Source organism: Sander vitreus, chromosome 24, assembly GCF_031162955.1.
Source record: "Sander vitreus isolate 19-12246 chromosome 24, sanVit1, whole genome shotgun sequence".
NCBI lineage: Eukaryota > Metazoa > Chordata > Actinopteri > Perciformes > Percidae > Sander > Sander vitreus.
Window position 1 is genome coordinate 957,377 of NC_135878.1, and position 23,180 is coordinate 980,556.

A 23,180-nucleotide genomic window follows, 5' to 3' on the forward strand; every position below is an offset into this window, starting at 1 on the left:
TAGTCACATTAAACTGCTACTCAGTTTGATCAAGGCCTCCTGGAAAACACTCAAGGAACCCACCTTGAAAAAAATCTAAACATTTCAGTGATTATTTGGCGTTGAAAATCACTACTTTTCCTAAACTTTTATTTTCAATTTCACTGATTCTAGAGATTACATTTCCCAGAACTCCCATTACCAACCCACCAAACGTTAAAAACTCTAAATGTTAAACTGACCGAGATGAAGAGAGAGATTTCTTCAGGCCGAGATGAGATCGACATCATCATCTTAAAATGAAAACAAATGCTTCTTATTTGAACTACTAGAAAGTGTATGACATCACACAGGGGGAATGTTGTGAATATGAGAGTTCCCAGCATAACAAATGCAGATTCACAGCAGGACCTTTCGCAGGTGAGCAGGAGCCTTTTTAGGAACTTTACCTGCATTTCCACCAAAAGGAACCAGAGTCTAAAGGTCCCTGTTCTTTGGGTTAACTTTCCAACGGTTCAGGGACTACCATGAGGTGGAAATGACTAACAACTAATCCATTCATCCAGAAAATAATCAACAATGAAGATGATCGTTAGTTGCAGCCCTATTTAAAAGGCTCAACACTTTTCATGTTTTATTTGTCAGCCACCTGTAGATTAATATCACAATACAAAACTACAGACTGCTTTCTGTGGTGTTAAAACTGTGGGAGGTTGAGTGGGCGCTCTGAGATCAGCTGTGGACAACGGAGTGGCTCGCTGCAGTGGAAGGTCCGGTTTCACCAACAGAGACACGACACCCAACACCGGGCTGCTGAGCCCTCTGCTGATGTCATAATCTCCATCACTGGGGGCCAAACTGGGCTCTTAGGACCTCCAGGGGCCTTTAGTCGGGCTTTCAGGGGCCCAAAGTGAAATTAGACATACCTTGAATGTTATTTCATGTATGGGATTTCAGGACAATTAGTCTAAAGAGAAGAGTCCTCTCTGACAAAACCAGAATCCAATGAGGATCTTCTGGGGTTTCTTAGGACTTCTAACATGGCACTTAGGGCTGCAACTAGCACAAGGTAACGCCATCAAATGTCTTGTTTGGTGCAAAAAACGATCCAAAATGGAGAAAGGGAAGTTTGGGTTCCCCTACTGGATCTGCTGGATGGACGGACGATCCAAACCCCCAAAAATATTGTTGAAAAATTGTTGCAGGTGAACTGCATGTTAGGGTCTTGTTGTATCTTGTATATCTTAAAAACAGAAATAATAAGCGAGTCCTTGTCAGGTTCCACCTTCATAATTCTACAACCTAAATCAGGGATCGTTTCAGAGGAAATGTGCTCAGATTTAGCAGTTATATTCCAGCGTCTTTCCTGGAAATGATCGGGAACATTACCAGGGAATAATTTAAAAAGTAAGGGACTCAAATAATATATGTATATATATTCTGCATTTCCAGTTAACAAGCTGCCACTTTTCAATAGCGTTTGTCACACAGAAACTCTTGAATTCTTGCAGGCAAACGGTGACTTTTCATCGAAAACTTCAATAGCATTCCCGAGATGCTGCAACACCTTGAGTCAACATCTCACTGTGCTCTGAAAAAGGAGAGCGGCTGCTCTATTGACCGCTGGCAGCTCATTATTCTCCGTCTGTCTGTCTGTCTGAAACAAACCTTCAGACACAAACACGGAGGATTTGGTGGTTTCAAACCAAAGACATTTAAATTAAAAAATGTGGATGCTTCAAAACAAAGACAATACATTATTTTATTGACTAAATTGAATAAAAGTTCAATAAAAACATGCTGTTTAGAGTTTTAGACTTGAAAATGTCATATTTTGACCATTTTCTGTAGTTGATTTTGTTAGTAACGGCCACCAAAATGAATAGACAGCTTGTTTAACATCTCAAACAAAATCCAGACTTTAAAAAAGATGATTTATTATTATTATTATTATTATTATATCTAAAAAGCCTTTTGTTTTAACAAATCTAAATCCTAATTAAAACCAGCTTAAGTGTCTCAAACTATAAAAGTGTCCTTAAAAGTTTAAAAATAAGAAACTGTTTTTAAGAAAAGCACTATTTTCCTTTTCTCATCAAATGGAAACACTTTTTCTAATGAAGATCTTAGTAGTGGTCCGAGTGTGTGTCCCTACTGCTCGGCTCATCTGAACAGTCCCACCACTTTCTTCTTCTTTGGTTTGGAGGACGGTCGCTCTGCAGTTTTGGACGTGACCGGCAGAGACTGTAGAGGACAAAAAAAGTGGACGGATATTTGATTTTAGTCAGGCTGTTCTCATGAACCATTCATACATATCGCTACCAAAAGTCAAGCACTGTAATTGATATGTATTCCACGTATTTACTGCTGCGTGCTCCACATTGAATGCTGCTGTGTAAGAGCACAAAGTTCTTCGTAGGGAGGAGGTCGGCTGGATGTTTGGGTCATAAAACATTTTGCGCTTTCAAGCCGGGGAGCAGAGTTTGCTTCCCGGGGGAAAACAAAAGACTTTCACCCAGGATACTAGTGTTTGAATCCAAACAACGATCTTTTTCCTAAACTTGACTGTCCTCGCCGCGTGACGCTACGACCGACGGCTCAGGGAGCTCTGTAGCTGGCGTCACGTGACCAGCTGGCGGTCGCCTAATTTCCCAAGATATTATACAAATTGGTGTGCGTGGGTTTTAGTGATATCATACGAACCAGTTCATGAGAATGCTGTGTTTCAGTAGCTTTTACATTCTTTTATACTCTCTTTTTATCTTTATGTTAGGTTTCATCTCTTATATCTTTTACAAACTTGTAAAATGATACTTAGTTTTTTTTCCCAATTTTCTGTTTTGAATCAATGAATCATCTTGTTTATTCAGTAAAGCACTTCTTCTAGAAATTTCAAAATGTATAAGCTAGTTAACATTGTTAAGTATAAAATCTACTTTATAAGTAGAACTTGAAACTGAGAATGAGGCCAACACTTTGTTTTATTGTCCTGTTTACGAGGACTTACTGTAAGGGATGCACTTTTTACTACAATGACTATCGTCTGTGATGATTTGAGTTGTGCTTCGAGAAAGGAATCTTTTAAGTCACAGATTTTATTTGCCAAGCTCGGGAGAGAAGACTAAATGTTTTGTTTAAGAACGAGCTGTAAAACAACGTGTACTTTTGGGAAATGTTTGAACCCTGAAACAGACATTTTGATGTCTCATGAACACACAGTGTGTGTGCATGACACAGAAATAAAGAAAAATCACTCAAGTAGAAGTTATACTTCATATTACAACCCTGTTTAAGGTACTGTGTATTCTTTCTGGTCAATTACCAAAATATTCCATTTTACAGTCGGTGAATGTTTGTCTTTTTTGAAAACATTTTGGTTGATTTTTTCAAAGTTTTTGTCACCTTTATTGAAGTTTTTGTCGCCTTTTTTCGAGGTTTTTGTCACTTTTTAACTGCGGAGTTAAGAGTCTGTTCTTAATCAGTTATCTGTGACTCTTTCCATCAGGCTGCTGTCGTACCTGCTGTACTGCGGCGGGTTTGTCGGCCATCTTGGCTCCGGCTGCGTCCTCCTGCACGTCCTCTTCAGTATTGGTGACGGATCCACCTGAAGGACGAGGACACACACGCTCAAACACACACTCAAAAAGAATTCAACATTTTCTGAAATAAAGAAACTAATTGTACTTTAAGAACCAGAGTCAGAGTAATATGTTAACATGTATTATATTTTTATTCGTGGCTATTTTGTTTAAAAAAGGCACACCTGAGGACACAAGCTGCAAAATGACATTATTATTATTATTATAAAAACTATGAAAACAGCCAAAATGAGTTCCTTATTGTCTCTTGCTGACTTGTACATGCTTTTATATTCTCCCGCCTCCAAAATATATATCACATATGTTTCCAGGTTATGTTTTTATCTACTTTTAGATAAACTCAAATTATTTTCTGTGTAAAGCACGGCGTAACTTTTGAAAGAAATACAGTACACACACAGCAACAACTATTTCATTTTTCTAGTGCACCTTGGATTGTTTTCTCTACACATCACATTTATATATACACTCTGTACATGCACAAATGTTTATTCTGTGGATTGTTTCTACCAACATGGGGAATCACTGATGAACTGTTCTCTGGTTTTTACATTTTAAAGGCTAAACAAGTCACTGATTAATGTTAATGTTTGTGTTAGGGCTGCACGATATGAGGAAAATATGCAATAACGCTGTTGAATATTATGATAATGATATTACTCACGATAAATAAACAGATAATAAAGTGTACTCAGTTCTGCTGCTTTCAGTTTTCTGCTAAAATACATAAATAAATTGCTTGTTGAATTTAAAACAAATGAAAGGAAATAATTTCCAATATTCTTTAAATTGAACAGTTTTCTACTGATATTTTCTTTCAACTAGCACAAAAACATCTCAGTGTCTTTCGCGATGTGTCGCAGCCTTTCACGATGTGTTTATTGCGCCAGCTGATATTGCGATGACGATTACAAACCATATATTGCGCAGCCCTACTTTGTGTGCATGCGGTTTGTTAAGTGTCAGATGGGCTGTTAGGCGCTGGCTGGAAAACACCACAATGTGACTCTTTGAATGAATGTTCTGATCGGGATATTGAACGCAAAAGTAAGCCTGAATATTTTTTTTATATTTGCTGACTCTAAAAGTTTCCTCTGATCAATAATTGGAGCATTTGTGAAGCCTTCAGCAGTCTAAAGACTAACCTAAAGACGAGGGGACGTCTGCTTCTTTTTCGGTGGCGGCTGGTTGGTCCTCCTCAGCAGAGCGCTCCTCGGACAGTTTGCGTTTCCGTGTGTTTCCGCGGGTGACGACAGCTCCGTATAGGCGTTGGAGGTCGGCGTTGAAGCCGTGAGCATCCGGCTGCTCAGAACACAGCAGAGGAAGAGTCTGACGGGAAGAGAGACAGGACGGGGGAGAAGGTGAGCGATGGGGTCCCTTCAAAATGATTCATTTCTTTGTGATGAAGCTTCCTTGTGAAGCTTTCAATTTACAGAGAAGTTATCAGTCAAATCAGCAATACAAGCAGTCAGACATGTTATCTGGATGAAAAAAATAAAGCAAACCGTAAAATCTTGCTCAAACTGTCTGTTGTAAACAGACACTTCCTACTTCTACTTTGGCCTACTGTACTTCACTCCTGCTGTCCAATGAGGGATTGTTTCTGGCACTTCAGGTGCGCTCACATTCATTTTTTTTAAGTGCGAATTAAGTGCTTCACGTTTGGTATTCGTAGTACAACCACTCGTAGTGACGGAAGCTGGACATTTCAAACATTTATTTACTAATTTTCCCTTTCTTTTTCTAAGTTTTCATGTACTCAACATCGCAGCAGCAGGCTGTAACTGGCAGTTTGATGGACGATAAGACTACGTTTTGAGACAAAAACCACACAAGAGTTTTATCTCCAGTAGCAGAACTAATCTCCGTCCATATTAACACGTCTGACAACACATATCACATGACCGTTCACACACACACTGGGCATGTGCGTGCCGGTGTAAACACGAAGGAATGTCTGACGTTACTCTGTGGTTGAAAATCAGGGATGTAGAAGTTGGAAATAGAGAAACTACTTTGGAGAAAGAACAATGATGAAAAGTAAGAGCAGGGATGTATTATCTTGGAGCGACGACGAGGTGGAACTGTTACTGAAAGGTTTGTAAGCTACCTAACCGATTAGACAGACTGACTGACGTGCGTCGACGTGAAGGTCTCCGTTTGTGTCCGTCCAGACTACAACACAACCCCGGAGTATAAAAACCAAAATGGGGACAGCACTGTTTCCAAATGTCTCCGTTTTAGAGGCTCGGAAACACTGCAGTAGTGTGGACGGGAGGCCTAAACGTAGCACAAGATATTTGTTTTTTAAACCAAAATGTAGTAGTGTAGATGTAGCCTAAGTTTGTAATCCTATTTGTGTGTTTATTTTCCTCCTAAACACAAAGATGGAGTTACATACATATATATTTCACCCAACAATAACTTCATGTACACCCTGGTTGGGAATTAGCTGTTGCTTCTTACTAATTTCATCGACATCCCAGATGTAAGAAAGGAACTTGATGTTGTTATTCTGATAGATGTGTGTGTATTCAGTATCTGTGTTGCTTGTTCATACACCATGTAGATTCTGCACTACTCTGAACTAGAATAACATTTGAGTTGTTAGTCGATCTGCAGCTCTAAAGCCAATAAATCCATAAAGATTAAAAAGAAATAAATCAGGTGCATGAACCCAAAGCATGAAAGTGTCCTTTTGACACAGCTCGGTGCTTTGGGTATGTTTGTTTTACGGCCCTGCTGTGGGAGTCACATGGCCGAGGTGTGATGCAGGGTGTGACGGGGCCGCGATAAGCCTCTAATCAAAGCAGCATTATTGGCACAGCTGACCACAGGTAGAGCAGGAACAACTGACACACACACACACACACGCACACACTCACACTCTGTCAACCACACGCCTGACAGATAAGGGTGCATGTAAACTCCAGCAACATTATGCAAACGCACGTATAGAAAAACACACGCTATTCACTAAATCCTTCTTTTTTTCCCCCAATGGAGAGGACAAACTCTCCAAATTAGCTCCTCAAATATTGACCGGGAGAAATTGGTGGTCTCCCGCTCGCTGTCAGGGCAGAGGGGCTCCTAAACACACTTTGGTCAGGTTTCGAGGTTTTGCATTGATTTATTTTTGTTATTTGTTTGTTTAAATAGCGTAAAAATAAATGCAAATGCTCTGGTGAGGCTTAGTTCTGCTTTGGGCACAGAGAAAGCAATGTGCAGCAGAAAGCCCACCTTATTCTCTCTTTTTATTCGCCCCCCCCTCCTCTGTCAGCTGCCCCCTCCTCTCTCTGGCTGCCAGCTCACTTCAGATTATTTGATCTGGACGGTTGAGTTTAATCGGTTAGATCCGACTCTTATTTGATAGTTTAAACCCCTCCTCCCTACGGAAGCCCATTTCTGCCAGGAAAAGAAACAAATGGATGAAAAGTTACGCGTGGTAAAAATAAAAAGAGTGCGCTCTATTTTAACGGTGCAAGCAGTGGTCTTGGGCTGCAGCACAAAGTGCAAGAAGGCTTTAATAATGATTAATAAATACGCTCTCAGCCAATCACATCCCCGGTCTGCAAGTTTTCTCTCGTTATCTCGTTCTTAGCTCATCGTCTAAGAGCCCTTTTCCACCAAAACACCAATAACTTGCTTTGCTTTCGCCTCATTTACATGAACCTTCCTCCTGTGCGCCAGAGTATCACACAGACGAGCAGGGAACTTCAGGCTAAGGAAAACACCAATGAGAGTCGAAAATATGAGATACTAAGTCAAAGTTATGAGACCATGATAAGATAGTGACTCAGCATGAGATAAGATATTAAATTATCTTAATAATTTATCTTATTTATTTGGCAAAGAAGCTTTCTCCCCTCTCCTTATTTTTAGGAAGGGTACAAAAGTGGCACACAATGTCTGCTGCTGCTGACCAGAAAGGAAACACCAGGCGAGGAATAAAAAGGGGATTAGAGCAGGTCAATAACCTCTCGTCTGTTTTGTCGGGCCGAGTAATGTTCTGGAAAGTTCCTCCCTGCTTTTGTCACGGAACAAAGTCCTCCAGCAACGCAGGAAAGGAAGCAGAGAGGAGGAGGAGGAAGAAGAGGAGGAGCGCTCACCTGGTGGCCACACCTCTAACCGCCTCCTCCTCCCCCAGAGTAAAGCCCGGTGTGTGGGGAAGGTGATGAGAGGAAGGGGGGCAGCGTGATGGCGCTCCTCTATTATTAGCTGGTAAACAGCTCTGCTGGGGTTTTTCAGGTGGGGGACCTGGTGCCGGAGAGTCTCACACTCTCTCTCCCTCATCTGGTCTCGGCTGCTGACCTTGTGTTTGCTCTCCCTCATTCCTCTCCACCTCCCCTTCTCCTCGCTGTGACCTCAGCTTCCCGTCCCCGAACCCCAGAGCAAAGCGTCGCTTTCCGTTTGGAACCCCCGAAGGACTCGAGGTCACGTCCTCAGAAAGAAAAACGGGAGGATGAAACGGCTCGAGGACAAGTGAAGAGACGAAGGAGAAGGTTGAGCACACAGTTTTATTTTTCTAAACTGTCAACAGCTGCAACAGACATCTTACAAGTTCTAAAGATATCTCATCCCTCAGTTATCCATCCGTCGCTGATATGAGCTCCAAATCGGCGATTCCCTCGTCCTAACTACTAGGTTAAGTTTCAACAACTACATTAAACACACACACTCTTAAATAAACATTTGTTGAGGATCACATCAGTAAGATAGAAATCCTACGAGACGCAAAAACACAAAACTGCTCAGGTGCTTCAGTACGTTTGAATCCTCTAACCATCATTCGCCCCTCAGATTTCCCTGGATTGTGGGGACACCTGGACTGTGGTTGCAGCTGCTGCTGCTGTGATCCTGCTCAACACCCCCTGCTAAAACTATTGTTATTATTAGCAGTAGTTCTACTATCTTTACTGTGATTATAATCGCCGCTGTTCATCACGTCATTCCATTCTACAGACTGCTATAACTTTTATGAGTCATATTTCTATATTTATTATAGTTGGGTATTATTTGTAATCTCTCTCTCTCTCTGAATGTCCCTTTACTTCTCTGTACTTTCCCCTCACTGTCTGTGCATTTGCCACAAAGGGGGAATGAAATTAGGCCTGAGTGTTTGATTTACAACCACTAAAATCACACGGGCTAAGATAAACTGAACTAAGTGACCTGTTCTGTCTACTCCACTCCGTTTCATTAACACGGACAGTGCCAATGTTATAGTTAGGTACTGCAACTAACAATTGTTTTCACTGTTGATAAATCTGGATTATTTTCTGGATTAATGTCAGAAAATGTTGAAAAAGTTCCATCAGTGTTTCCCAAAAATCCCAAGATGATGTCCTCAAATGTCTCGTTTTGTCCACAACTCAAAGATATTCAGTTCACTGTCACAGAGGAGAGAAGAAAACTATTCACATTTTACAAACTAGAGTCACAAAAGTTTTAATAAATACTCAAAAAAAAAAATATACTCAAACCAATTAATAGATAATCAAAAGAGTTGGCAATTAATTTAATAGTTGACAATTAATCAAATAATCATTGCAGCTCTAAACAAGATGGCAACACAGATCCAACACCAGATATCATTCTTGAGCAGAGAAAGAGCTTATGACCACTAAACCGTCTCAAAATGAGCAACTCCATCCAATTATGAAGGCCACGAGATGTGGTTGAAGGCATCTGAAACAACACATAAGTTGAACAGCAAGAAAGCTGGGAATTATTCTTTAATTGGCCCAAAACTGGACAGCTCACAAACAAATGAGTCATGCGGTATAGTTAGCCGCTCACATCACGTAAACAGTGCTGAGACACTCAAAATAAAAGGGACAAGTCCATAATTTAACATGACTGGACTACACTGACGTGACGTACGCAGGAACATGCACGCTGTGAAGCAAAACCAACAGAGGCAGGGGAGGTATATCTCCCAGAATCCTCTCTGCTCTGACACCACCCACACCACTTCATTTACCTTTCACCTCTCCGCTGTCCCCGCCTGCCGTGGTCACATTTCCCTTCAGGGCGATGACACACAGAAAGCTGCTAATCTGAGCCAAACGTCCCGTTAACGCTCACCGATATAACTCCGTTACGACCACAGTGCCTCATGAAGCCACCGCGGGGCAACGCTGGTCACCAACTGGTTTTAACTTTGGATATTAGACGTCACATTTTTTTCTGCACATGCTTAAAAAACTGGCCATTCAAACAATGAAGGAGAGCGCTTGTTTTTCAACAAAAAAAAACAAAAAAAAAACAGGAGACGTCTCAAAATTAATCAGATTTGAAGTTGAAGGTGTTTTTGTGCAGAGAAACACATCACCAAATTAAAAGGTAAGACTGTTTATTGAATCATTTAGTTGTTGAACAATTTCAATGAGGTGCAGTCACGGCTTTGAGTGGAAGATGCATTATTTCATTAAATGCTCTGAGAAGTTCAATTAGCCGTCACACTTCAGCTGATTAACACATTTATCCTTCAGTCCTGAGAAATGAACGTTTTCAGCTGTGAAATATCTTTTAAAATAGGTTTTTAAATGATCTGAAGGATCAGCGGCCAAACAAAGTGGTTGTGTAAAAAAGGAGTATGAGGCGAAATTTGGATCTTCCTTTCTTAGACTTTTTCTTTTTTACTCAAACCTAATTTCTCGAGTTTTGAGGAAATTTTAAAAGATTTTAAAACTGTTTTTAATACTTTTTAAATTATCGTTATCAGCCTTAAAAACACCCATCACCAAAGAAAAAAAATCTAAAGCAAAAAAGGAATATATAAAGCTGATATATCACTATTGGATGTATAGTTTTGACGCTCAAACAGATAAAACGCTCAGCACTGATGAGCAGAGAATAAAATGTATGTTTCTTGTTTTAACTGCGCACTCCTGATCCTGATAATCCATCTTCTGTCAGCTGAGGAGAGCCGAATAATATTTGTTACCACTTCAGTTTGGTGAAGGCGTCCTGCAGCGCTCACTCACATCCTGCAGCTGTAACGGTGTACATGTCATGGAATAAAGTGCAGTATTGCAGTAGGCGTCCGGCGTGTTCACGTGCTGCAGCCGTGTTTTGTGTTCCTGCTCTCATGTCTCATGATGTCTTTGCGGGACGCCGCACTCAGCCGGTCCAGGCCGGGGCTCGGCCCAGCAGCCAGGCCACAGAGGAACTAATTACAGACCCAGACGGGGGACAACCCTGTGGAAACTGTGTGCAACCGAGGTGGAGGAAGATCTACTCTGCGATTTTTCACTCTTTACAAACAGTTTAGAAACAAGACCTGAAGTTTACAATTATTTCCATTATATGTTTCATCTATAAAATGTCTAATGTCTATAAAAACCGCTCTATATCAGTCATGTTCATGATCAGCTCAGCAGTCCGTAAGTCACTTTTAGGCAAAACTGTGCCAAAGTACGGCGATATAAACAGATAACAAGATTAATTTCTTCATTATAAGATGAGCAGCGATATATAAAGTGTTCAACATCGCTTTCATGCCGATGTGTCCTCCCCCCTCCCCTCGAGCCTCTCCTTCTTACCACCCCGGCCCTGAATTCCTCAGGTATGTGAGATAAAGAGCTGCTCACTGCTGTTTATGAGAGCAGCAGTTAATGATTTACAGAGGAGAAGAAGAAGAATAAGAATAAGAGGAGAGAGGCCACCTTTCCAACCTTCCTCTACTCTCTTTCCTTCCCTCACTAATTCTGTCGCTGTCTGTCCCTTCACGCTGATTACAGCTTTACATACGACACCAAACGATCCATTAAACCTCAGAATGTTTGCCTCCACAGGCAAAGAGAAGAAAGAACCTGGTAAAAGAGTTGCAGTCCTAGCGTTAAACTGTATAAGTAAGTATTTTCAAATGCAGAAATCTTAATAAAGAGTTGATAAATAATATATACATAAAGGTAAATAAGGTAAACGAGCAGCAACAACGTCTCTATTTACTTTTTTGCCCTAACCTAGGGTGGTTTGGTTTGGTACACAGAACCATCCGAGAAGCCGTCATGGGAAACGGTTTGGGAAAGGGCAGGCACTTTCAAAAAATACCTGGCAGCTGATTGGATGAACCATCGGTCATTGTTGTTTTGAACGAACAGTCGCGGGCCGCCACACACACCTAGACCGGGCCGTGGCTGCCAGTAGCTCTTCACGTTACGCTGATTGGTGGGGTAAGAGGTTAGTTCAGACAAACATTACTTAAAGTCTGACGACATGGATTTTCCTGTGATGTGATACGTTATCTTGCGAGAATCCAGCTGCTGTACAAGGTAAGTCCTAACCGTCTGATCGGTATCAATCAATCATCCAATCAATCAGACTTGAACTGTATAGCACTTTTATACAAATAAAATGTAACACAAAGTGCTTAAACAGAAAACACACAAAGCGATCTCTAGATCTGCAGTCGCTTTGATTTATGTTCTTTTTGTAATTTATTTGCACCAGAAATGTATTCAATTTTCTACGATCTATTGTATTTCTTGATTCTGCTCCTTCAGCTATTAAAGCAATCAATATCTGCAGCTTCTCTTCATTCTTTCTGTTACGTTTGGCTACTTAGAGTCAAAGTGTATTTTGGAATCCATCGGCCGCTGTGGTCAGCGGATGAAAAAACTAAGTTTCCTGCCCTGCTCTTAACTTAGAGCCTCTGGTCGAAGCAAACAGATATTAGGACTTGACTCCTCCTGCTGTGCCTGTGCAGCTTCACGTGGAGAGCCGAGTAGCATTTAAGGATAATCTCGTCACCCGTTTAAGCACATAACCACTACAGGCATGTTTTTTGGAGACTGCACATCTCTGCACTGTAAAGAAAGAAATAGTTTCTTATTGATTCTCATTTTGTTTCTAAGCAGTTTCACACTCCCTCAACACAAAACCTGACCAGAAAAACCTTCAATTTAAGCAAGAAAAGCAGGACATTTGAAGTGAGGAACGCCAAGTTTGGAAGCAGGAAGCCAACATTTTGGCTCAATTATGTGATTCTGCGCAGCTCAAGTGAGGTGTTTTGGTCAGCGATGGCCACTAATTGTCAGATGCACGGTTGCTGAGGAGCTGTGAAGCCACCGTCTCATGAAACAGGAAGCACCGGGCGACGTTCCCAAACGGTGACAATTCAATTGAGCGCTGACAACTGTGACGCTGCTGCACAACTCGCTGCAAATAATGCGTCACTATGACACACACACACACACACACACACACACACACACACACACACAAAAACAGCCTCAGTGACACACACACCAACACTCAGCTCTAAAAAACCAAAAGCATGCGTCACAGCCCACTCTGTGTGGACCATCAGACACTCCCCTTTGACACACACACACACACACAAATGTACGTCCTAAAGCTGATGTGATCCTAAAAGGATTTTAAATTTTTTTTCATGACCAGCTCTAGCCTGTGCCCAAGTTAACTCCAAGTGTGTGTGTGTGTGTGTGTGTGTGTGTGTGTGTGTGTGTGTGTGTATCAGTGGGAAGGGCATGCTAATTTCACCCATGTAAATGTTGACCTGAGCTGGGTGGGGTGTTTGTGTGGCGACGGGACAGGGAGGAGGGGCTTCCATGGAAAGCTGCAGTAGAAAATAAAAGCTCCTGCTCCTGTCATCATCGGCTCCTTTTCGCTGTCCCTCTGCCCTTCACTCCCCTTGGTGTGGGAAACAAGAGGCCACAAATGACACACACACACACACATGTGGAAATGGTGAAAGATTTTTGAAGATATTTGTCTGCTCTCTGTTGGCACCAGGAACGTAAATAACTGAGTAAATGTCAAAGAAGTTCAGGTTCAAGGAAGAAAAACTAAAGCTGGGTGAACAGCAGACACACACAGACTCTGATCTGACTAATGGAGACTGTATATACTTTAAAAAAGGAACACTTTGGGTAACAGGATTATTCACTTTCTGGCTGAAATGATACGCAACACTTTCATGTCTCTGCAGAAAATAGGAAGCACCCGCGAGCAGCCAGTTAGCTTAGCTTAGCATAAAGACTGGAAACCGTCTAACATCTATCTAAGAACTCCTCTAAAGCTCACTTTATTAACACGTTAAATCTTGCTTGTTTAATCTGTTTATTAACGAGATCAGTCAACAACTTCCATATCTGCATCACGCAATTACAACTGATTTTAACTGAGCCGTCACGTCTTATGTAAAGCTTTGAATTGCCTTGTTGCTAAAATGTGCTATACAAATAAAGCCTGGCCTTTCCCTGAAGAAGACTGAATAACTGACTGATTCACTACGATAATCAGGTACAAGTTCAGAAATAGCATGGCGAGCGTCGCCATGGAGACGGACACACAAACACAAGTCGCTGAAAGGCCAGACAGCGCGCACACACACACACACACACACACACGCAAAGGCCACACCCTGATAGATAAATACTACACACACACGCCAAACGCCTTCACCTGATTTTCTCTGATACACACACACACACACACACACACACACACACACACACAGACACAGACAGACACACACACACACACACACACACACACACACACATCCAGTGTGTGATTCTCCCTTTGTCGCGTCCCGGCGACATTTTTCCCAGACAAGTTTTATTTCAGTTTGGACTTTGGTCTGGAGGCGGCCTTGTCGCGGCCCGGTGGAATTTGCCACGAAGGAGAAGACTTTGATCAACTGCAACATTTCTCCTCTTCTTCTTCTTCTGTGGTCTCCGACTGTCCGCTCGTCTTCCCGCTCCAACGATGTAATCACCCAAAAAAGCAGAAAACAGAGCTGCCTCTGTGACCCTGATGTAACTTTCCATGACTCTCCGTACCTGGAGAACTAAAACGGAGATTCATTCCTGGTTCCTTTCAGACAAACAGACTGGTTTCCTGTCCACAAAATGATGCAACTCCAACAAACAATCTGTGAATTATACTGAGGTGTTATCCTGCAAAGTGATTTATGGTGGAACATTATCTCTGATGTTCACCTTTAAAGCTCCCGTGACATCCGTGACCTACACATGGAATCAGACCTGACAATTTTTAAACAATGTGTCTCTTTCCTCCAAAAGTTCAGCTAATTTTAGGTTTGACATTTATGGAGAAATCTCACAATAGATAAAGTAACACAGCTGACCAAGTGAAGACGAGAATATAAGAAGTAACAGACTAAGAGAGGTGTTACATCAATTCATTCAAATTTTTGTTATGTGTAAAATGTCAACATCATGACAATCTAGTTTTTTTTAAGCATGCACAAAAATGCATATCGTGTGTGGGGGATTGGCAAACAAACTAAATATTTGACCTAAACTGCTCCGATCATGGTTTCCTAAAATACTAAAACATAAATACAAACTACAGGCTGGAGCACGTAGATACCCAGTGAAAATTCCACAGGTAGTTCTGAAACACACACACACACACACACACACACACACACACACACGAAATTCCACAACTGAATACAGTAAACACTTTTAATTTGAAAACTCAGTACGGTTCACGCCTCGCTCTGATTGGCTGACGGTAACGCACGGAGACTTGATTTGAGCGTGTCGCGGCGGCTCATGTTTCAGGTGGAGAGAGCGCCGGCTGTTCCGGCGGCAGCAGTGTTTTATCAAGTGGTTCCTGTCTCCCTCGCCACAGCCGAGTAAGGATCAGGACGGAGCGGAGAGGACGGTAAAACAGGACTTAACAACTGGCTACAGGGTGTGTGTGTGTGTGTGTGTGTGTGTGTGTGTGTGTACCTGACCTCTCACCTTCGACATGAAGTCCTCTCTGTAGGTTTGCTCCTCAAAGACGTCCGTCTGCAGTCGCTCTGGATTCACACACACACACACACACACACACACACACACACACACGATTAAATGAATGAGAAAGACACAAATATATATGTTTTTGTTACAATGACTTTCACTTCTTTACGTTTTTTAATCTGGGAAGGATTAACATCCAGGGCCATAATCGGAGATGTGACTCTTCTTCAGATGCCAGGTCTCTCTTATATAATATATATAAATATATCATGTATTTTAAGATTCTTCCTGGATAAATAAATATAAATAAATAAAATCAAAAGGTGTATACAGACTGAAATTGTTAGATGAGGTAGATTGGTTTAAACGGATTTTAAAAATATCTTTTTTGGAGCTTTCAGCTGCAATTTATAGCCTTCTTAAGTAGATGGAGTTTTGTTATTTCAATCATTGAACATCCGTTTTTGTGTATGTTATGTTAACAGTGTGTGTGCGTGTGTGCGTGTGTGCATGTGCGTGTGTGTGTGTGTGTAATGTGTGTGTACCTCTGCTGAGTGTTGCTCCGTTCTCTCTGTAGTCCTGGATCTCTGCGTCCTTCCTCCCCAGCAGTCCTCCGAGCTGCTCCACCTGCCGCTGCAGCAGGTGGCTCATCACCAGCAGGGGGCGCACCAGCTGAACACACACCTGAAACACACACACACACACACACACACACACACACACACACACACACACACACACACACACACACACACACACACACAGTAAATGCTATAAACCTTAAAACTTTTTAAAAAACACATTTACAGATTTCACTTCCTGTATTACTTAGATTTTGCACATTTTGATTTATGTTTTAATTGTTATGGTAACAGTGTGAAGACATTTATCAGTAAGATTTTACTTAAACTTCTGCTCAAATTCTTAAGCTCATAAATTTAAATGTGCACGATTATTTGACCATTTATTAAATGTAACAGTTAACGTACTTCGGCAGAGCTGATAAAACTTTTAAAAAGTGATATGGGCATTTGAAAGCTGATACGTTATTGTCAACTGCAACTTACAATTATTTTCATTATTGATTAATCTGCCGATTATTTTCTAGATTGTCTTGTTTTGTCCAAAAGCCAAAGATATTCAGATTAATATGATACAAAAACAGAGAAAAGCAGGTAATCTCCATATTTGAGAGGCGGAAAACAGCATTTTCTGCCATTTTTGCATGAAAAATTACTTTAACGATTAGCCTATAATCAAAATAGTTTAGTCGATTTATCAACTAATCATTGCAGCTCTAGTCAACACCAATATTTCTCCACTGGGGCTAATTTTTAGCTAATAATCTTCTCTTTCATCTTTTAATTTTTGTGTTAGAAAATGACAGTTTTTCAGTGTTTCTTAAAGAATATGGGGTTTTATAGAGTAGAAAATCCTCAAACATCACAAGGAACCCAAATTAAGGTCCTGTTTTGTTTTTTTAATCAACTTTAAAGATTCTTTTTGCATGTATAAAGACACTATAACTAGGTGGTATAGTAACAAAACCATACCAAAACCAAAATAAACCCTCAGTAGCTTCATCCACTCATCAACTAAAAAGCTCAAATGTGGAGCGTACCACAGTGACGGGGGCGGGGGTGCAGTGAAACTCCCAGTAGAAGGGCAGCCCTGCCAGCTCACTCTTCAGCTTGATGCTGATGTTTCCGTTGTCCTGCCGCGCCAGGGAGATCTGAGCCTCACTGTCGGGCCGCGCGTCACTTCCTGACAGGCAGGGCTGGACCACTTCACACAGGTGGGAGAAGAACGCTTTGACCGGGGCTCGCAAACGTCTGTTCAGCTCCTGGGAGGATAAAAAACAGGATTTATGCATCACAAGAAAAAACATAACCATCAATAAAATAAGTAATTCAGTGTTATGTGTACCTGTGCTCTCTTCTGGAGGGCTACAGAGTCCATCCTCTCCTCCCACACACAGTGCACGTCTGTCAGCAGGATGTGGTATGCTGTTTCCCCAAACCAGCTCTTAGTGAGGAGCCGCCAGCCGCTGATGCTCACAGGAAGCCAGGGACGCTGCAGGAGGACATCAGCGGAAGTTCCTCCGGGCTCCATCACGGCCCAGAAACACGGTACCCAACAGACTAAACAGAAACAAGTTAGACATCATCAGTCACCATCCAAAAGATGAACAACTGTGTTATAAAATATCAGTTTTTTATAAAGAATCAAAAAGGTACAAGACATAACATATGAACATAAAGACAGAAGGAGGGAGATCAACCACAACTCCACACAAGGTTCATTTTAGTAAGAAACATTCAAACATTCAGCGTAGAGCTGGGCGATATGGAAAAAATCTAATATCACGATATTGTTGACCAAATACCTCGATATCGATATTGCAGCGATATTGTAGGGTGGACAATTGGTGCTTACAAAAACATATTTACACATTGAGATTTTTGGTAAATAATCATCATTAGTGTGTACATAATAACTAAGTGGGTTAAGGCAAATAATAGAAAAGCTAGAACAGTCTGGTATGTGATAGATGTCAATAGTGATATATTGCCCAGCCTTAATTCAGCGGCTTACGCCAAATAGTGATCTGAAGTGACTGTAGCTCTGACTAGCTCCATAGCAACAACAGCCGAGGCTCATGGGTAGGCCTACTGTAGTATTTAGTCATTAAATGAAAGTAATATCAAAGGGGAATGAATGTTTTTAATATCATCTTAATGAAAGTACAACAGTTTTATTCTAAAACAATTACATTATTATTTTATATTGACTACTGGTTGTGCACAGTACTGCATGTTATATTAGGAATCTCTTCAGCATCATTTAAGGTGCATCCCAAGCATTTAAAGATGCACAGATCCCACACCAGATTCCATTGATATTTTCACCCATTGGCAGCTAACCAAGTAGGAGCTCCTACAGGTTTTGAGATTGTTCCTGAAAGTGAATGCAAATGAACACCAACACCCCAATAACACGGTGCAAGCTCTTTTTTTTCTTCTTTTTTTTTAAATCCAACCTGTGTTTCTTAATCACTCACCTCCAAGGAATGCGCCCCTAAAGCCTGAACTGAGATGTGTTAAAGCCGGGTTACAGACGCCGTCCCGGCCGCATAATCACCACCTTGCAGGAGGGAAACCGCAGTGGCAGCTCCTGCGGGTTACCGGCTCTTCTCTTCTGACCTGTAATGGGACTGTTTTCGGGGAATAAAACGAGTAATTTCTCGTCAGTCGCCATTTGATACACAGTGCACGTTTTCAGAGGTTGACTCATGCCAATTTGGAAATCGCAAAAATACCAAATCAGTAGCTTTATGACTCCAATATATAGCCATACAAAGCCGAACACGGATGCTAGCGGTTAGAGGGTATCAGGAGAGGATGTTGTCCTGACACGCTAACGTTCTCGCCTCTAAGCAAAGAACGTTACACCAAACTCTATTCAAAAATCTCTAAAAGTAAAAGTCCCCTTGCTTCCCAGCACACATTCTTACGATATATGCTGTTTTTTTTTAACCTTGTCTACATCGTTAAAAGCTACTCCTTAATTCGGCAACCCTCTACCCAGCACAACAAGCACTTTTTAAATTGCATTCTCCGAGTAGAGAGTAGTAACTTTGCTACACAGTGGTGGGCGTCAGGCAAACTGTGAAGAAACAGAGAAATAAAAATACATACAGCACTGATACAGGTACAAGTGATGGTTGATATGGCTTTGTATTCAAAATTTGACAGATTTTTGCTAGCTAGCTAAATAGTGACAAAAAAAGATAGTAAAATCACACCAAACTCAATTTACAAATGTCTGAGTTGTAAAGTTGCCTTGCTTATGAGCAAACATGTATACGTTATAACTTATGATTTTAAACTGTGACATATTTGTAGAAGCTATTCTTTAATTCGGCGACCATGTCGCTAAAACATTAATTTATTTTTGCAAAAATGACTATTTCTGTTAAAGAGTAATTTGCTCGCTTAATTCAAAGCAAAAGAAGCTGACAAAGGAAGTTAACTAACATTGTTTTTCTGCCGTTTGTCTAACATAATTACATTTATTCCACTACAACAGCTTATAACACACCTGGGGAAATATTAAAATACGAAAACGGACGAAAAGAGAATTAGCACTTTAAAACTACCAACGTTTGCAACAAGAGCTTCCGCTGCTGATGCTCCTCCGCCTGTTCCTGTTGACAGTTCAGGATTCTAGCACCGAAGTCAAACAAGAGCGCATTTCAAAGGTTCCGCTTATATATATTCCGCTAAATAAATTAAAGCTTATGATAACATATAACACAACATTGAAAAGCTTTTTTTTTTTCTTCTTTTTTTTTGATGATAATAGCCTATATAATACAGTCCTACTACTGTTTTTAGTTGTCCCTACACATCACATGGTGCATCATAAGTTTCGTTTCTGTACCAGTGTAACAGTAACATTTACACCCTCATATGAGTCACCTTAAGTATACAATGACTGTGCTGTACCACACAGGTGGTTTAATTCTGGGTAAACCCAGCCGTGGGTGAGTCTTTCAGAAAGTTGGAAACTGACTTTTAAAACAGACATGGAGAAAGTCAGGGCTGTAGAAGAGTCACCAGAAATAAACACCACCAGCTCCACAAAAGACAGAAAGGAGGGTGAGGAAAAAAATCCAGGAATCAGGTAATTATACTGTTTAAACCATGGACTAATTACCAGCTGCAACAGCAATGCTGATATTGTTGCCAGGTGTTTATATGTCTGTCTGTCTGTCTGTTGACTGATTTTGTCACAACCGTGCAAAAAGCAGTTGCGAAACTTTACAGATGTTTGGTTGAGATCAAAATAAAGGCTGAGTTTGGAGATGGGTGTGGTCCGAGCAAGGGCAAGGGGAAGTTGGATGGTATAAAGTAGGGAAGGGGCCTTGACCCCCCCCCACTTTACATCACCTGGCTCGATATGGCTTTGCGGCTGGTGTGATCCCATCGCAAGTTTGGCTCTAGTTTAGGATTTGTTTTTGCAATATAATCCACTGGAGCAGCTGTTCAGGCATTGCCAACACAACAATGAATCCTGTATCATTTATGGTTAATTAAAATGGCTGGGGACAATCCTGCTGTCTGCAGTGATGACACCGAAAATCAACGGGAAAAAGAAGAAAAAGAAAACAACAAACTGTCGCTGATCTCCTGGAATGTGGATGGACTTGATCCAGAGGAACAGCCAGAGAGAGCGAGAGGCCTCTGCTCCTACATAATCTCGTAAGACTGTGCACTTTAAAGGGTCAGGTCACACAAACTACAACTCAATGACATTGTTTTTGACGGGGATTAAATGGTTCATGCTGCACCATTTTGAACAGTTCTGTCTCCGCCACTTCCTCTCCACAGACACTCTCCTGACGTGGTCCTTCTTCAGGAGCTCATCCAACCATACACGCGCTTCATGAAGAAACGTCTGGCGGCCAACTACACGTTCATCGAAGGTAGCTACATGCCAGAAAGTGAATAGGGTCGGCTTTAACCTCTTAAGGGCCCTGAGCAAGATTAAGGCGCACACAGAACGTCAGCTAGCATTTCATAAACATATTATCACTCAAATTTAGTGCTGTCTATAACTTACTTAGAATCTTCCCTGATCAGGAGGAAAGGAGAGATACTTCATCGGGATGATGCTGAAGAAGTCACGGATCACCCTGCAGGACAGCGAGATAGTCGAATATTCAACCTCTCGCCAGATGAGGAACCTGCTTGTCGCTCAGGTCTGTGAAAAGAACTCATTTCACCTTTACTCCGTGCATCGACATTAAAATGTCTCTCCTTCAAAATCAGGTGCTGTTCAAAGGCCAGAAGCTTTGTCTGATGACGTCTCACTTTGAGAGCTGTAAACCCAATGCAGCAAACAGGATGATACAGCTGCGCCTGGTCATGAAGAGGATGACAGAGGCGCCTGATGATGTCACCGTCCTGTTTGGAGGAGACACCAACCTGAGGGATGCTGAGGTTTGACTCTTCCATTCAGATGTTCTTTCTGAGAGGTTTCTCCATTTCCTAGGTGTTGTGGAGTTTTACTGCATACGGTTTAAAAGTGGTTTAAAGCCATTGGTGTCTCCAGAGGAAGCTGTGTGAAGTCTGATAAATGTCCCCAAGTAAGTCAGCATCGGTTGAAAACTACAACTTTGAACATGAAAAACATCTGGAGGTGTGGAGAGAAAGAAGTGAGACCTCTGTAGATCTCTGTAGACCTCTGCTGCAGCCTACATTAGACCTCTGTAGACCTCTGCTGCAGGCTACATTAGCTCTCTGGAGAGCTCTGCTGCAGGCTACATTAGACCTCTGTAGACCTCTGCTGCAGGCTACATTAGACCTCTGTAGACCTCTGTAGACCTCTGCTGCAGGCTACATTAGACCTTTGTAGACCTCTGCTGCAGGCTACATTAGACCTCTGTAGACCTCTGCTGCAGGCTACATTAGCTGCCACGGACATAACAATAGGGGTGTAAATCACAAGTTTTATCTCAATACGATATTATTTCGATTCATTGGACAACAATACCATTTGCTGAAATTAGAGCTGCAAAGATGAATCGATTAGTTGTGAACTATTAAATTAATCGTTTTTTTATCTCAGTTGTGGACAAAATAAGACATTTGATGATGTCATCTTGGGCTTTGAGAAACACTGATCCACATTTTAGACCAAACAACTAATCGATTAATCCAGAAAATAAAAGCTGAATCCACTATGAAAATAATCGGTAGTTGCAGCCCTAATTCATAGCTCACCTCTTTGTTTCTTCCATCCTAGATGGTCGAAGTAGGCCTTCCTGACTGCGTCTGTGATGTGTGGGAGCAGCTGGGAGAGCCGGAGCATTGCCGCTACACATGGGACACCTACGTCAACACAAACCTGGATCATCGGTACAAGAGTTGCTTCCGTTTCGACCGGCTCTACCTGCGCCGGGCTGCCAGAGACGGCGTCCCACAGCTGGAGCCCGACAGCATGGCCTTGATCGGGCTGGAGAAGCTCAAGTGTGGCCTCTACACCAGCGATCACTGGGGCATTTACTGCACATTCTCTGCTCTGTAGAAATGCACAAAACAAAAGTGGCATACTGATTTAAATATGTTTAACCCTACATATAATACATACCATATTAGGCCATTATTCAGTGGGTTATCTTTTGCTTTTGTAAGGTGTGTTTTACTATTGTGTATTCTATCCCTGTTTTTACTTTACATTGACTCCCTGTTTTATGCTAATTTGATTTCATGTAATGTCCTTATTGTAAAATACTTTGTGCTGCATCTCTTGTATGATAGGTGCTATATGAATAGGCTAAAGTTATTATCACGGTTATATTGTGGTGGAACAGCTGACATTGAAACAGTTTGACTATAATGTTTTAATCATTGATACCTAATTTATGAGTTCAATCTGACATTATAACACAAAAACTCTTTGTTACTTTCACATCTGTATAAAAAGAATTGTTGAGTGTAAATCTGTGTGGCTCTGCAGCTTTGCCCAATTATTTACCATTCATTTAGTTTGCTCCTCTCCAACTTACCCCTAAGTGCTGACAGCAGCGTTGACTCCACTTCCCCATTTCCCTGATCTTTGACAATAAAGTTTCAGACAATAAATATCTATTAAATTAGTTGCAGAGCTTTGTAATTAAGTATTTACAGTGTGGTATTAACACTTGTATATTGCATATATATGTGATTAAAGATCTGCTGGTGCTGTCCGTCATTGGATGAACTGTACTGACATCTACTGGGTTTCTAAGTGAAAAGCTGAACTCTACTGCATGTCTGTCAGTGTGTGTGTGTGTGTGTGTGTGTGTGTG

General features: G+C 41.4%; 2 protein-coding genes across 3 annotated transcripts; one reads left to right on the forward strand and one right to left on the reverse strand.

Moving 5' to 3' along the window:
- Nucleotides 1–1,727: 1,727 nt before the first annotated feature.
- nhej1 (nonhomologous end-joining factor 1) lies at nucleotides 1,728–19,596 on the reverse strand. 2 transcript variants are annotated; one of them, XM_078243712.1, is made up of 9 exons: nucleotides 19,489–19,596; nucleotides 18,387–18,539; nucleotides 17,252–17,466; nucleotides 16,947–17,168; nucleotides 15,871–16,009; nucleotides 15,326–15,384; nucleotides 4,724–4,907; nucleotides 3,498–3,583; nucleotides 1,728–2,223 (listed from the first exon to the last, which is right to left on the reverse strand). In XM_078243712.1, exons 3-9 carry the CDS (start codon nucleotides 17,435–17,437, stop codon nucleotides 2,143–2,145), a joined length of 957 nt encoding a protein of 318 aa, XP_078099838.1. In that variant the 5' UTR covers nucleotides 17,438–17,466; nucleotides 18,387–18,539; nucleotides 19,489–19,596; the 3' UTR covers nucleotides 1,728–2,142. The 2 variants fall into 2 exon arrangements, with proteins under 2 accessions (XP_078099838.1, XP_078099836.1); XM_078243710.1 differs by having other exon boundaries at nucleotides 19,427–19,536.
- Nucleotides 19,597–19,775: 179 nt separating this feature from the next.
- LOC144512785 (tyrosyl-DNA phosphodiesterase 2-like) lies at nucleotides 19,776–23,086 on the forward strand. Its single transcript, XM_078243713.1, has 6 exons — nucleotides 19,776–20,011; nucleotides 20,455–20,589; nucleotides 20,719–20,813; nucleotides 20,971–21,089; nucleotides 21,160–21,330; nucleotides 22,136–23,086. The coding sequence occupies exons 1-6, from the start codon at nucleotides 19,914–19,916 to the stop codon at nucleotides 22,415–22,417; spliced, it is 900 nt and encodes a 299-aa protein (XP_078099839.1). The 5' UTR covers nucleotides 19,776–19,913; the 3' UTR covers nucleotides 22,418–23,086.
- Nucleotides 23,087–23,180: the final 94 nt, after the last annotated feature.

Excerpts from the sequence above, each read along its gene's own strand:
- nhej1 (XM_078243712.1), bottom strand. The coding sequence starts at position 17,437 with ATGGAGCCCGGAGGAACTTCCGCTGATGTCCTCCTGCAGCGTCCCTGG. Across the intron at positions 16,010-16,946 it reads CCCCCGCCCCCGTCACTGTG|GTGTGTGTTCAGCTGGTGCG; the intron begins GTACGCTCCACA and ends TGTGTGTTTCAG. Across the intron at positions 4,908-15,325 it reads GAGAGGACTTCATGTCGAAG|ACTCTTCCTCTGCTGTGTTC; the intron begins GTGAGAGGTCAG and ends TCTTCCCGTCAG.
- LOC144512785 (XM_078243713.1), top strand. The coding sequence starts at position 19,914 with ATGGAGAAAGTCAGGGCTGTAGAAGAGTCACCAGAAATAAACACCACC. Across the intron at positions 20,012-20,454 it reads GAAAAAAATCCAGGAATCAG|TGATGACACCGAAAATCAAC; the intron begins GTAATTATACTG and ends TGCTGTCTGCAG. Across the intron at positions 21,331-22,135 it reads CCAACCTGAGGGATGCTGAG|ATGGTCGAAGTAGGCCTTCC; the intron begins GTTTGACTCTTC and ends CTTCCATCCTAG.